The 12622-nt window shown below is 38.2% G+C and overlaps 1 protein-coding gene across 2 annotated transcripts in view; it reads left to right on the forward strand.

The window, feature by feature from the left end:
* LOC124153610 (T-cell leukemia homeobox protein 3) overlaps positions 1-12622 on the forward strand; it is a 147241-nt gene that overhangs the window by 60346 nt on the left and 74273 nt on the right. The window contains exon 2 of one of the 2 annotated variants that reach the window (XM_046526892.1): positions 10385-10616. In XM_046526892.1, coding sequence (XP_046382848.1) covers positions 10385-10616 — 232 coding nt within the window. The remainder of the gene's footprint in view (positions 1-10384; positions 10617-12622) is intronic. The other variant, XM_046526893.1, reaches the window with a different exon arrangement.

The following is a 12622-nucleotide window of genomic DNA, read 5'->3' on the forward strand; positions in this document are numbered from 1 at the left end:
TTCATACTATCTACAGGTCGTATCCAAATGATTTGGTTAGCGATAATTCTAGCATTCATGAATGTGTCTTTTCTGAAAACCAACTTCGGTAATAAACTGAATTATTACGTATGATGCTATCATCGATTACCCGTCTTATATTTTTAAATATCTTCTATATTTAAATGGTTACGATCTGAGCGTAGTCCGAGCTTGGGATTGATGACATTTATGTATTTTTCTTTTGGTGTGTTCAAATCCTATTGCATGAAGTGGTAGCTAATGTTGTTATGTTCCCTCGTGGAAAAACCAGTTGCTCTTTTTCAATCCCGTGATGAAAGCTTCCCGTCCCCAAAGTTAAACTGCATTAGACGGTGCTCCCCGTTTTTGTCTCCTCGAAAGACAAGGAGACTCTCCCTAAGTCGCCGAGAGTTTTCATTAAGATCATCCATTTTGCACGCATCAATTCCCCGTCACTTTATTTTTATGAATATTCCACGGAGGAGGGCCGTGGGGCTTTTAAAAAATTCCGTCCTCAATTTATCGCGTAGCCCCCATTTTGTGCTCGTCCTCATATTCCGCTCCAATGAAGATGTATTAAAGAGACGGAAGTTTGGTCGCTCCTAGGCAACGAGCCTTCTCACCCCACTCCCTCACCTCCTCCTTCCGGGTCACCATCATATTAGCGCTGGGAAATACCCGGATATTTGAAAAGCCGCGATGTGAAACTTGCGACTTCCAGGAAATCGTGTTGCATCACATGATATTCTCTTATTTAACGCGGCACCGTTTGAAATTGCATGTAGGAAAATCTTACGTTCATGGGCCCAATCTATACGAGATGGGAATAGGACCACGGTAACATAGCTCGCTGCGAATTTTTTTATTGAAATGCAAGTATTTATTACGAGTCTTTGATATTTTTAAAAATTTTAATCTTTTATGAACTCAGAACATTTGAAACTGGTTTGCTTCTAATGGAATTTCAAGTATGAACATTCCATTCAGTTGCTAATTTCCCACGCCTTAATTGGTGGGAAAATAGGTGCATTATTGTAGACAAAAATCCTTTCTTAAATATCATCTAAAATACTTTATTTTTGCGATTTCTGATTCATCATCATATTATCTTCTTAATTCTCGGTCACTTGGATCAGTTTAAGTTCAACCACCACTTTTGAGTAGCCCTACTACTGAATCAGTTTTTTTGAAAACCTACCACAAAAACATATACCTTTGTGCCTCGTGTTCTAATTAGCAAAGCTCTGTGGAACACAAAATTTATATATTACGTCGTTTTTTAACTTATTTATGCTAAATAAATCTATACACACTCTTCACAAATATCTTATTCTTTATAATCCTTACATATTTACCAGATATTAGTCTAGCTTTCTGGTGGCACCCCTTTTCTGAAAATTAAAATAATTGACGATTCCTTGTTTAATGATTGTGAGACCGGTACTTGCGGTTCAAAATATCGCGTATCGAAAGTATCGAGGAGGAGTATCGTTTATTAATTCCTCACCATCCACCCACCCCACACGCGAGTCCCCTTCAGCCTCAATCTTCCTTCATACGCCACCCCTTCTTGGGGGCAGCACTGGAAGTCACCCCCTCTTCCATTATACACCCATCCTCTCCCTTCCTGCATTCTGCATGAAAAAGCGGGCCGTGTCATCGTAAGCTTCGGGCCACACACAGCCCTCTCCCAAGTCTCCCTCTCACCCCACGCATTCGTGGGCATATGCGTACCTCACACCACCCCTTGCCTCGATACCAACGGAACTCTCACCCCTCAGGAACTGTCGTCTCTCCTCCCACATACCTCCCCTCCACCTTCTCCTCCCCCCCAACCCGCCCACTCCCCCTCCTCCCAGGACGAGTTTTATATACGGCGTCCCTCTTATGAAAAGTACGGAATTGGATTTGCTAAATCCCAGGTGTCTTATGAATGATATCTCAATCTAAAAAGCCCATGCGTGCCGTCCCTCCCTTCTCTCCCTCTTCCCTTGTCCTCTACTCTTCCTTCCTTTCTCCCTCCTTCGTTGCTTTCCCACCGCGGCAGCACTTGCGTGAGCGGCCGGAAGAAATGAAGTGATTCCAAAGGGGCATCTTGGCTCTTCGTTGGAGGGTCGAGAGTCAGCTGAACGAGGAAGTTGCAAAGCTATATGGAATCGTATATATTTTTCTCTCCTTCATTAATAGGTAGTGTAACGTCAGACGATTTTTCTCTAAAATACATCTTTATTTTCTTCAAATTACAGTTTTTTTATTGCTTCATTCCTACAAGCAACTTCCTCCCTTCCTTATCTTCGCCTTTAATTCTATCATTTTCATCAGCAACAGTAAATAACAGTAGTTAAATGTCAAGCGTTACAGTATTCATTTTATTTGTATATATCTCACACTTCTAAAAATGGCGCAGTGCGCCTTATGAAATTAAGTTCATCGTGAAATTCAAACTTACGCAGTTTACGAATGCAAAACACCCATGGTCTGGACCGGGTCAACCTTCCCTGGCGGGGCTCGAGCCCGCAGTCTTCGGTATGGAAGGCAAGGACCGCCAACGAGGCCGGGATAATCAGTGATAGAACTCGTTTTTTTTATTAAAATGTATTGAATAAATTTGGCTCTTACAATGGTGAATGGATGATATAGGATCTGGTCGGTGTAAAACATTCTTTAGAATGCAATAAAATTGTAATCACTCTATATAAACTCAACAGAAACAAGGTTGCAATAAACACTCATTCCAATATAATTTTACGGGTACAAAGAAGTCCTTCTATATTTGTGTACGCGGATAATAGCTGGTATTAATGCATGCTTCGAATTACCACCTAATATGAAGGAAGAAACACTCTTGTTCCATTGTTACCGTCTGCGGACTGAAATGGCTTGAAGGTGATAGCTGTGGATCCGGAATAATTGTAGCAAATAAATATTATACAGGGAATACAATTCCTTGTTATTGGTTACTTTTTGCGTTATATTTCAACTAAGCAATTTTTAATTGCACTCTTAACGTTTTTTTTTTCAAATATCTTGAAAGTCAGAAATCATTTGACATGTTCTCTTTTCTACCGATTTGCTGCCAGGTGTAAAATATGATAACTACAACAGATCATAATAGATAAGGGAAGGGATATTTGTCATATGATTTAGGTGATACTTAATAATTGTAATTATTCTTTTTTCCTCAAAAGATCTTTCGCATCACTTTAATTTATCTGCAAAATATTGCTTCCTGCATTCGATTGTCACTGAATCTCGGGAAATGTTTAATTTTATTCCTTGTTTAATCTATTATCAAAAAATAACCTTCGCAGGTCCTCAGAATTGCCATGTTTATCGTGCATTATTATTTTCGAACGTTATTACTGCTCGTTTTCGATGCCGCAAGTCTTGAACCAAATAATATCTGGCTTTACGTTGTATAAATCCTCATGCAGACGTATAAGTCATCAAGTTAGTGTAATACGGATATATTCAAGAACTTTAAACAATTAGCTTACACAACTTTCGCAATAAATGCTTGAACATTGATAATAAAAATAGCGTCACTAAGTTACAATTAGTGCTCTTGAATTTCCATTTTTTCCTCCAGGTATTATAGTGCGCTGCTCATTGGCCAGGTATAATGTAAATCCTCGGTTGTTTCCATTCATGTGAAATATTTTTTCCTTGCTTAGAATTTGTAAAAATACCTCATTTGTTCTTCTTACTATGGTTTGATATATTTTCGCCAGTTATTTCATGAGTTTAAAATTAAAGTAAAACATCTAGAATGTTTACTTATCAGACAGAAAAGAATTGACGGTTATTAATTATGATAGCGTCATCTTTTTTAAATCACAGTATTTACTTTCTATTTAACTATTTCATTTAATAGTTATTGGCTATGCCAAGAATGTTCCCGAAGTCTTGTCATATTTCGTCAAGCATTTTTTTTTAAACAGAATAAGGATAGAATGGTCCTTATTATGTTCAAAAGTTGTCGTTCAATATCGTAAGTATGCAATTGTGCGTGACGAAAGATTTATTATTGACTTTTTTTGCAGCTGTTCCCTCCGTGGAATAGCTCATTCTCTGGATTTCCTTTTCTTTGCGTATGGCTAACCACAAAATGATATCTCGTTGGAGATTCCGCTCTGGGGGAGATAGAGCAGATTGCATTACCAATTCGATGAGAAGGATGGTTGAAAATATGGGAGGATATTGAAGTGCTACCTAGCATTGCATTTAATAGGAATACAAAGGAAGTCCCAACGAGGATGAATTTTCATGGACGATGACTTTCGAAGTGACGGATAAGATGGCCGATTTGTACGCTTCATCGCTCGACGAGGCATGACGGTTGGAAACAAAATGATTCTGATTGGCTGGCGGTTAGGAGGCTCTTCGAAGAATTAGAATCTGTCGTTCGTTCACTAGAACGTCACCGTTTTTCTGTAATTTTCTGCCCCAGTGGATCTTTTTGGTCCGCTCCGTAAAGCTTGAAGGAAGACATCTTTTCAAATTCCACTTTCCGTTCACGTAACTGTACTATCATTGATATTTTTTATCGCAAGACTTCATCTTGAAAACCTAAACGAGCCCATTATCTGTGCACACTTTTCACGCCAGCATTAATCTGATTGAATTAAAATTATGGCCAACTACAGGGAATCATTTTATGGATTTATGAAGTATCTAACTTTCCTTTTCTGGTGTGTTTTTTTTCTTATTTATGCACTTTCATTTTTATACCACTGTCCTGGAAGGTTAATTTTATGCATAATTTTTATGAAGTCGCTAGCAATGGAAGCAGATTTCAGTAAGGGAAAATTTTAAACTCATTCGCTAAGGTTAATCCGTGAAATCAGTATAAAATATACATTTTTTTAACTCACACATCTCTTTCTCCTATATCATAGTTTTCATTTTAATCATTTATTTTCCACGCAACATTTATTTTTCACTCTCTTCCTGACAAATCCGTAAACCAGTATTCCTCAGATTGAGGTACTTTGCTATAATTTTATATATCCAAAAATTAGTTTTATAATCAGTGCAGACATGTATTTATGCTAAATGTGCGAAGAATTTAATGTGTGCTTCATTCAGATCAGAACTGTAATTCTCTTACTAATACAAGTGATTGAATAACTTATCACATGAACTTGTGCTCACCTCATTCTTTGTAAAACAATTATGATTCCTCACGCTGGCGTGACCAGAAGTGAAAGAGTTTTTGGAATGAAACGGTCGACTAAGATGTCACTGGAGCGGAAATCTTCCTAAAATGAAACTTCATGCTGATCGCAGCTGTTCAGGAATATTCCCAAAATTGCCGGTTCGTGACTCGGTCTTTATTTTTTTTAGGGTAGTGTGGAAAAAGAGCCAAGTTGTCCGTGGGCCAACCGAAATATCATCCAATGACGTCTTTCGGAGGCACAGCATCTCGGGATCACATCTGCCCCCGTCTCCCCGCTTCACTTCCCTCAGCTTCACCTCCACGTGGATGAACCCTTTTCATGGGCCAGCGGGCGCACATGCTTCCCTGCATCTCGTTGCAACCTCCCGTCTCCTCCTTTCCGCTCGGATAAAAAACGCTGGATCCATCCATCGGGTAACGACTCGTTGAGGCTTTGAGAAGGTCGATCCGAGAAATCAAGTCGGTGTATGCTATCTCTATAGTCTCAGCCTCAACTTTGTTGAAGAGTATTTTATAATTAATGAAATGAAAAACTTTGTTGTATATAGCACCAATTTATTTTTATGCACGACAAGTTTTGACGCAGCGGCGTCCTGAGGATGACGCCGTACCGATGACTAATTCCGAGGAGGGTCTCCTCTCTGCTAATACCTGAGGCTGCTGCGTCGAAACTAGTCGTATCTAAAAATAAATTGCTGGAATGTAACTACAACAAAAGTTTTTAATTTCATTTGAGATAGGTATATGTTATTAATTTCATGGAAATTCCAATTTATGAGTCATGCCACATCGACTCAGACTGAGCTGACTTTGTACCTCTCTAAACCTGTTGAAAATTAATATTCATGCTAGAGCCTTCTCGAATAAAAAATACCATTTGAAGCGTTAAGAGTAAATTAAAAAAACAGCTGAATAATGCTTATTTTAAACGTGCTACGTTTGCTACTTTTTGTGCGAACACAATTTTTTTTGCATCGCATTTTTTTTGCAAGAAATCAGTGTAAGAATATGTTTGACTATCTGATTTAATACTGCATTCTTTAAAAAAAATTCATTTAAATTTTCGAGTATTTTTATCTTTTCCAGGAAGAGACGTGCTCTGAATCTTGTTTTTCCTAATATTTCTGCACCCTTCAGTCCTGGAACAAAAATCCAGCTTAATTGTTACCAATAAAATCCGAAGACTCAAGCATAATGGAGTGGAATTTTTCCATTCTGAAATGAACATTTGCAATTATCCGCTGTTATAAAAACTAGTACGATCTAAATTTCAAATTTATTCAATCATATTCTTGGTAATGCAGTAACATTGAAACCTATGTCATAATAATTTATATAATCGTGGAAAACGGAACATGTTTATTTCAATAAATTTCTTTACTAATTTCGCTTGGGGGTGGCGCCCCCTCTCCTTATGCATGACCCAGCTGTATACGTTCATGATAGGACCGAAGAAATCTCCGCACGGGTGCTTCCTCGCAACTACACCGCGTATTGTTGCATAGGTGGGTGATCACCGAAGGAGGAGGAGTTTTTGAAAGCAGACGGTCTAATGCCTTGGGTTTCGTTTTGGGGAGGAGGTTGGTCTTGGAGAGGCAAGAAAGACCCTTCGGAGAGCGCCCGTTCCCATTGGCCCGCCTTCCCTCTCCCTCCCCCTCGCTGCACGTTCACTGGCGGGGCAGCACCTGCGGGATCGTGGCCATTTATCCGATCCTCTCTGACGCCATCTTGGCGCGCGCCATTTCCACGCCATTCTCAATGATACGCTACCAGAAGATGAATCGCGATAAGCTGGCGATGACTTTACTCTAGGTTTTGGTTCAACAGTTCAGTTCCTACGTTGCATTTTCGTTTCTTTCTCTCGTTTCATTTTTCCGCGGAAAATTCACACCTCGATGCCATGCCAAATATATTGAAGTCTATGGTATTTTTTCATTTGATAATTTTTAATAATTTTAATATAATTGCAAAACCGTCGTTCCAAGAATTCAGTTATTGTAAAAGAAGAATATTTACCGATAAATCTGTAGTTTCTCAGCAAATAATGAAATAGCCTCCTGTGTTTTTATCATATTGTAGGTACCTTTTTTTAAAGAAAAATTAGAAAATTCAATAAAGTATCGCCAGAAGCCATCATTTTCCAATCATCATCATCCAACCATTGTACCTTTTTTCCATGAATGTACTTTGTACTAAAGATTTTACTTAACTGCTATAGGATCCATATTTTAAATTATTTTCAGAGTAGGTATTTTTGATATAATGAAATGCTAAATAAAAATTGTTGGAAGTATTCGATTGCTATTGGTCGGGTTTTATTGAGCATTTCGCAAATCCATCAGCATCACCATTGCATCAACAGACACATTTTCTATTGCAACTTATGCGTCAAATCCCTTCTCAAAACCGCTGAGGAAACCTAAAGATAAACTTTTCCCTGGTTATTTGCTGTCAACCAGTCTGTTCGTGGGCACCATACCAGTCAAACAGTTTCCATATTTCCTCTCTCCTCATCCATACCATCTTCATTCATCTCAAACGAACAGTTTTAATGGATTAACTTCGAGCATGAAGTAAAACATAAAATTTCCTTGGGGGTAGCTGGAATGATGACTAAAACATTTTTTTCATAGCGAACTTGAGCCAAGTGTAAATGATTTTGCTTCAGTACCTACGCGTGACTGCGTGCTGATTGATTCGTTGCATGCAGTACGTCGTTATTCTGTTTATTATTTATATTCTACCGTAGTTATTACTCTGGTGCAGGTTTCTGATGGTTTATCCCCTGCCAAACACCTCTGTAGGTGGCTTGCAGCGTAATATGTAGATCCATAATAAAAACACAAATGGTAATTTCCACGCTATGTATTGTAAAACTTAACGACCGGCCATGGTTTCGACACTTTGTGTGATTATCATTACCTTGATAATGGCACAAAGTGTCGAAACCATGGTCGGTCGTTATGTGTTAAATTAAACAGTGTGGAAATTACCATTTATGTTTTCATCATGGATATGACAATATTCCACAAAATCAAGCCTGAAACGATTTTATACGTAACTAGCTGACCCGGCGAACTTCGTACCGCCTAACAATCAATGAACTTACAGTTTACTTACACCATTTATAAATCAAGAGCGGCTGTATCGGTTTTAATCATGTTTAATTTATTATAATAAAATAAGGATACAAATTCAATAAAACTACGTAAATGAGTACCAAAATTGCTTGTCAGAAAGACATTTTCTTTATTGAATCTACATAGGGTGAATCGGAGCACGTTTACGCGGATTTTTTTCAACAAATTTTCTTACGTTTTAGCTTAAGAAATTTTGGGCATTGTGGTTTAATAAAGCAGTTCATGAAATAAAAATTATACGCATTCAGTTGTTGGCTATTTGCGTTATTAGCTGTAAAAAAATGTTTTTAGGTCCAAGTCTGTTGCATACACTTGGCCCATTCAGGGGGCAGGTTGACACGACCCCAGACCGACGCTTGACTGATGCTCAAGATCGTGCAAGAAAAGCCCCTATGAAGCAGCATTCGCATTAAATGACTTAAGGCGCGCCAGTTTTAGTATCTCTGTTTGGAAAAAATGCACTGCATGCGTAAACGCACCACGGTGAGCCCTACACATTCCGGTTTAATGTCTTGCGTCAAGCACCTTCTGAGAAACAACAGTTTTTGTTTTGTTATCAGGCGCAAGATGAAGCGGATGAAGCTAAATAAATATAGCGAAGCAAAGCAGTGACGCAGCGAGGGGAGGTTTTGGGGGATAAACCCCCCCCCCCCCCAAGAGCTTAGAGAATTTTTTTTATGAAAGATTTTGTTATTAATATTTGGGGGACGGATGACTAACAAACGAAACATATTTAACTATTCACACAGCCACAAAACCCACTATTTTGAACCATTTATCTCAAAAAATGTCTGGGGGAAGTGCCCCCACACTTCCCGCTTACCTTAGCGAGTTTTCTATACCCTACAGACCCGTGGTATTAGCTGCGACCAAAACCCCCTATCCTAGCTACGCACTTGAAGCGAAGGAAGAAATACAGAGGATGGTTTATCGACTCGTGAACATAGCACGATAAATTGACCATGAGAAAATCATGGGTTTTCATTAGCACATGAGCACAAACATCACAAAAACTGAAAGAATGACCATGCGATTTTTTAATCGTTATCACGAATGCAACACGAATTGTAAATTGAATACGTTTAAGCTCAAAAGGGCATATGAGTTGAGATCATGGAATCTACGGAATGAGGACTTCCTAACCTTTGAATTTTCCTTTGAGTAAAGTTGCGTGAATCACATTCATCACTAATTTTTTTAATGATCAAACACGTTCCGTTGGATAGTTACGGTTGGTTTAGGCTTCGAAAGATCATGAACACAGAGCCTACCTTTAGCTTTTAATCGTGCCGTGGTAAGCCAGGTGCGTCCAAAGGACTTAAAATATTCAGATAGATAGTTGGCGACTTCGTCTTCGTTTATTACAAAGTTAAAAGATTCGAATCCATGCAGAGTACGAACTATTTGTATTTACCTAGTTTTAGTCATTCACATCTTTGTTCTTGCTCGCTAAATCAACCATCTTTGATTCTTTTGGTGATCAATCATATTCTGGAACTCTTTGTTGATGAGCTCACCTTCCGCTGAAACTGAATGAGTTAAAACTACTCGATTCCTCGACAGGAACACGGACATTACCGTTTGTCAACAATTGCTTGGAGATTTGTTTACAAACACGGTAGTGAAGTGTCAACTCGAGCTGGGCCACGGCTGGGCTTACAATCAGCTCGAATTAAATTTGAAAAATGTAATTTCAATTTAATTAATATTTTGAATATATTTAGTAATTAAAATGTTATATTGTTACTAAATTCAGTTATTAAAGTGGTAAAAACAAAACAAATTATTTAATTTGTAGTTTTGACCGACTTATCAATTGTTGTGTTACTATAACTCCTAAAAGCATGCCCATAGGAAAGAGATGAATTTTTTTTGTGAAATTATCCTTTTTTTATGGCCTATATGTTAACCCCGCCTGAAACGAATCCAAAGAACCAAATCTCATTGAAATCGGTGCAGCCGTTCTCGAGTTATAAGTGTTCTAACTAACACGATTTTCGACTTTCTTTTATATATATAGATAGGTAGATGTTATTCTTACGTATGTTGTCCGTTCTCGTTCCAGCAGCCACGTTCCCGATGACGCGTCGCATTGGTCACCCGTACCAGAACCGCACGCCGCCCAAGAGGAAGAAGCCGAGGACGTCGTTCACGCGGCTGCAGATCGCTGAGCTCGAGAAGCGATTCCACAAACAGAAATACCTCGCCTCGGCCGAGAGGGCGTCGCTCGCCAAAGCGCTCAAGATGACGGACGCGCAGGTCAAGACGTGGTTCCAGAACAGGAGGACCAAGTGGAGGTGGGTTGGCAGCTCTTACATATTCTATAACTCTTTCTTGTCTTGTTTATGAATGTCTCTCGGGCTACCCACCGGGTTAGACACTCCATTTACGCCGACGTTTCAATGAAAAAGTATTTCATCGAAACGTCGGCGGAAATGGAGTGCCTAACGCGATGTGCAGCCCGAGAGATATTCACAGTCACCATTCGCCGGGAAATAATCAAACCTTTCTTTCCTCTCTTACTTGATAGTATTCAATTTCCTTAGGATTAAACTGATAACTGTACTTGCTTTCTCCTTCTTACGCAAATAGATCAAGATGCCTGCATAAAATTTTTATTTTGTAAATTGTGATACAAGGTATCTTTAATCATCTATGTCAACTGTCAGCAATCCAAATACGGGTTTGGCGAATTTCTTTACTTGATTTTCATATCACTTAATCTTTAAACTCTTACATTAATCCTCTGCTTTACCTCCTTCACTACCTTCTCGATATATCTCATTTGGGACCTTCCATCACCGTTCTTCCCCTCCACAACTACGGTACTTATGGTAGGGTTATAGGAATAATCTAAATGAAAAGGGAATAATGGTGCATCATGTGGTGTTTAAATGAAAATGTATTAGTTCGTGTAAATTTTGGTCTTCTCTCTAACTTCGGAAAGAGCTAGGAATTGGATTTCACTGAAGCGATGCAATTGGTCTTAGGAGAAATGAAAGTCTTATAGGTAAAAAAAACTAATTTGGATTTCAGCTTTTTATTTTCTTTTTAAGTCCATCAACGATTGTCATCTACACAACCATCAGGACTCCTGATGTGGCCGTTCAGGCTTCCCGTTATCTATGTTTTATATCTCAGCGGTTTTGAGTAACAAGTCACAACACGCCTTACCGATCAATAAAATATCCTGTTTCGTTGGTTGACGTCACGTAAGGTATCTTAGCTCACTTAAGTGTGTATCTCGAGAGTCGGATTAGAATTTGATTTATTACCTACTATGAATGACATAAAAACGGCTACTTAATTTGAATATCATCAGAATGGTTATACAATCTCTGTAAAGGACATTGTACCAATGATAATATTTCGTGTCATCATACTTCTTACTACCTCTTTGGCGTGCTTTAAATATGCTGGCTCCTCATAATTTTATAAAGATGTATTTGGTAATCAAGCATTTTTATCGCATGGATTATTTTAATTTTTCAATTCGTTTAGTCATCGTCTTGAGGGTGTTGATGATACATTTTTTAATTATTCATTATTTCCTATGAGATGATACAAAAGATTTAAGACCTCTAAATACGCTGTGGTTATGGGAATATGAATATGGGAATACCTAAGCTAAATGAAAGGGTGTGATGCATTTTGTGGTGTTTAAAAGGAAATGTATTAGTTCCAGTAAATTTTGATCTTCGAATGTCATTCTCTCTCTCTCACCCCGGAAGGAGCTAGAAATTGGATTTCTCCTAAGCGAAGCAATCGGTCGGAGGAGAAATGGATGTCTTGGTGGTAAAATAAACTTATTCGGGTATCATCTTTCTTTTTGATTACACAGAGTGACTCTATGGTACATATTTTTTTCATTCGTGAAGAGTACCATGAGACAAATCTTGAAGAGAAGATTCTTGAAATAAAATATTTTTGTGGAAAAAATACGTAAATATTTCAAACGCTCGTAGTTCTATTTTACCCCATTTTTAATTTTTTTCTGAAAATTTTGATTGTTCCATTGTTGAAGTCCACTATTAGGTTTGTGTATTTTCTATAGATTTCATAAATTTTTCGCCGGATCTAATTCATTTCATTTTTTATTGTATTTTTTCTGAACTTTATTCCCAAGCATACCACATTATCTTCGTGAAATTCATTACTCACGTATCGTTCATTTTACTTCATTGCCTTCATGTTGGGAGTTGATTTCGGGAATTCGCTTTCAAAAATCATCCATTCGTCATCTACTAGGAAGTGTTGGTAACTCTTTTGAGACGATTTGATCATGGTTGTCTAAAGTGAAAAT

Source organism: Ischnura elegans, chromosome 2 (genome assembly GCF_921293095.1).
Source record: "Ischnura elegans chromosome 2, ioIscEleg1.1, whole genome shotgun sequence".
NCBI lineage: Eukaryota > Metazoa > Arthropoda > Insecta > Odonata > Coenagrionidae > Ischnura > Ischnura elegans.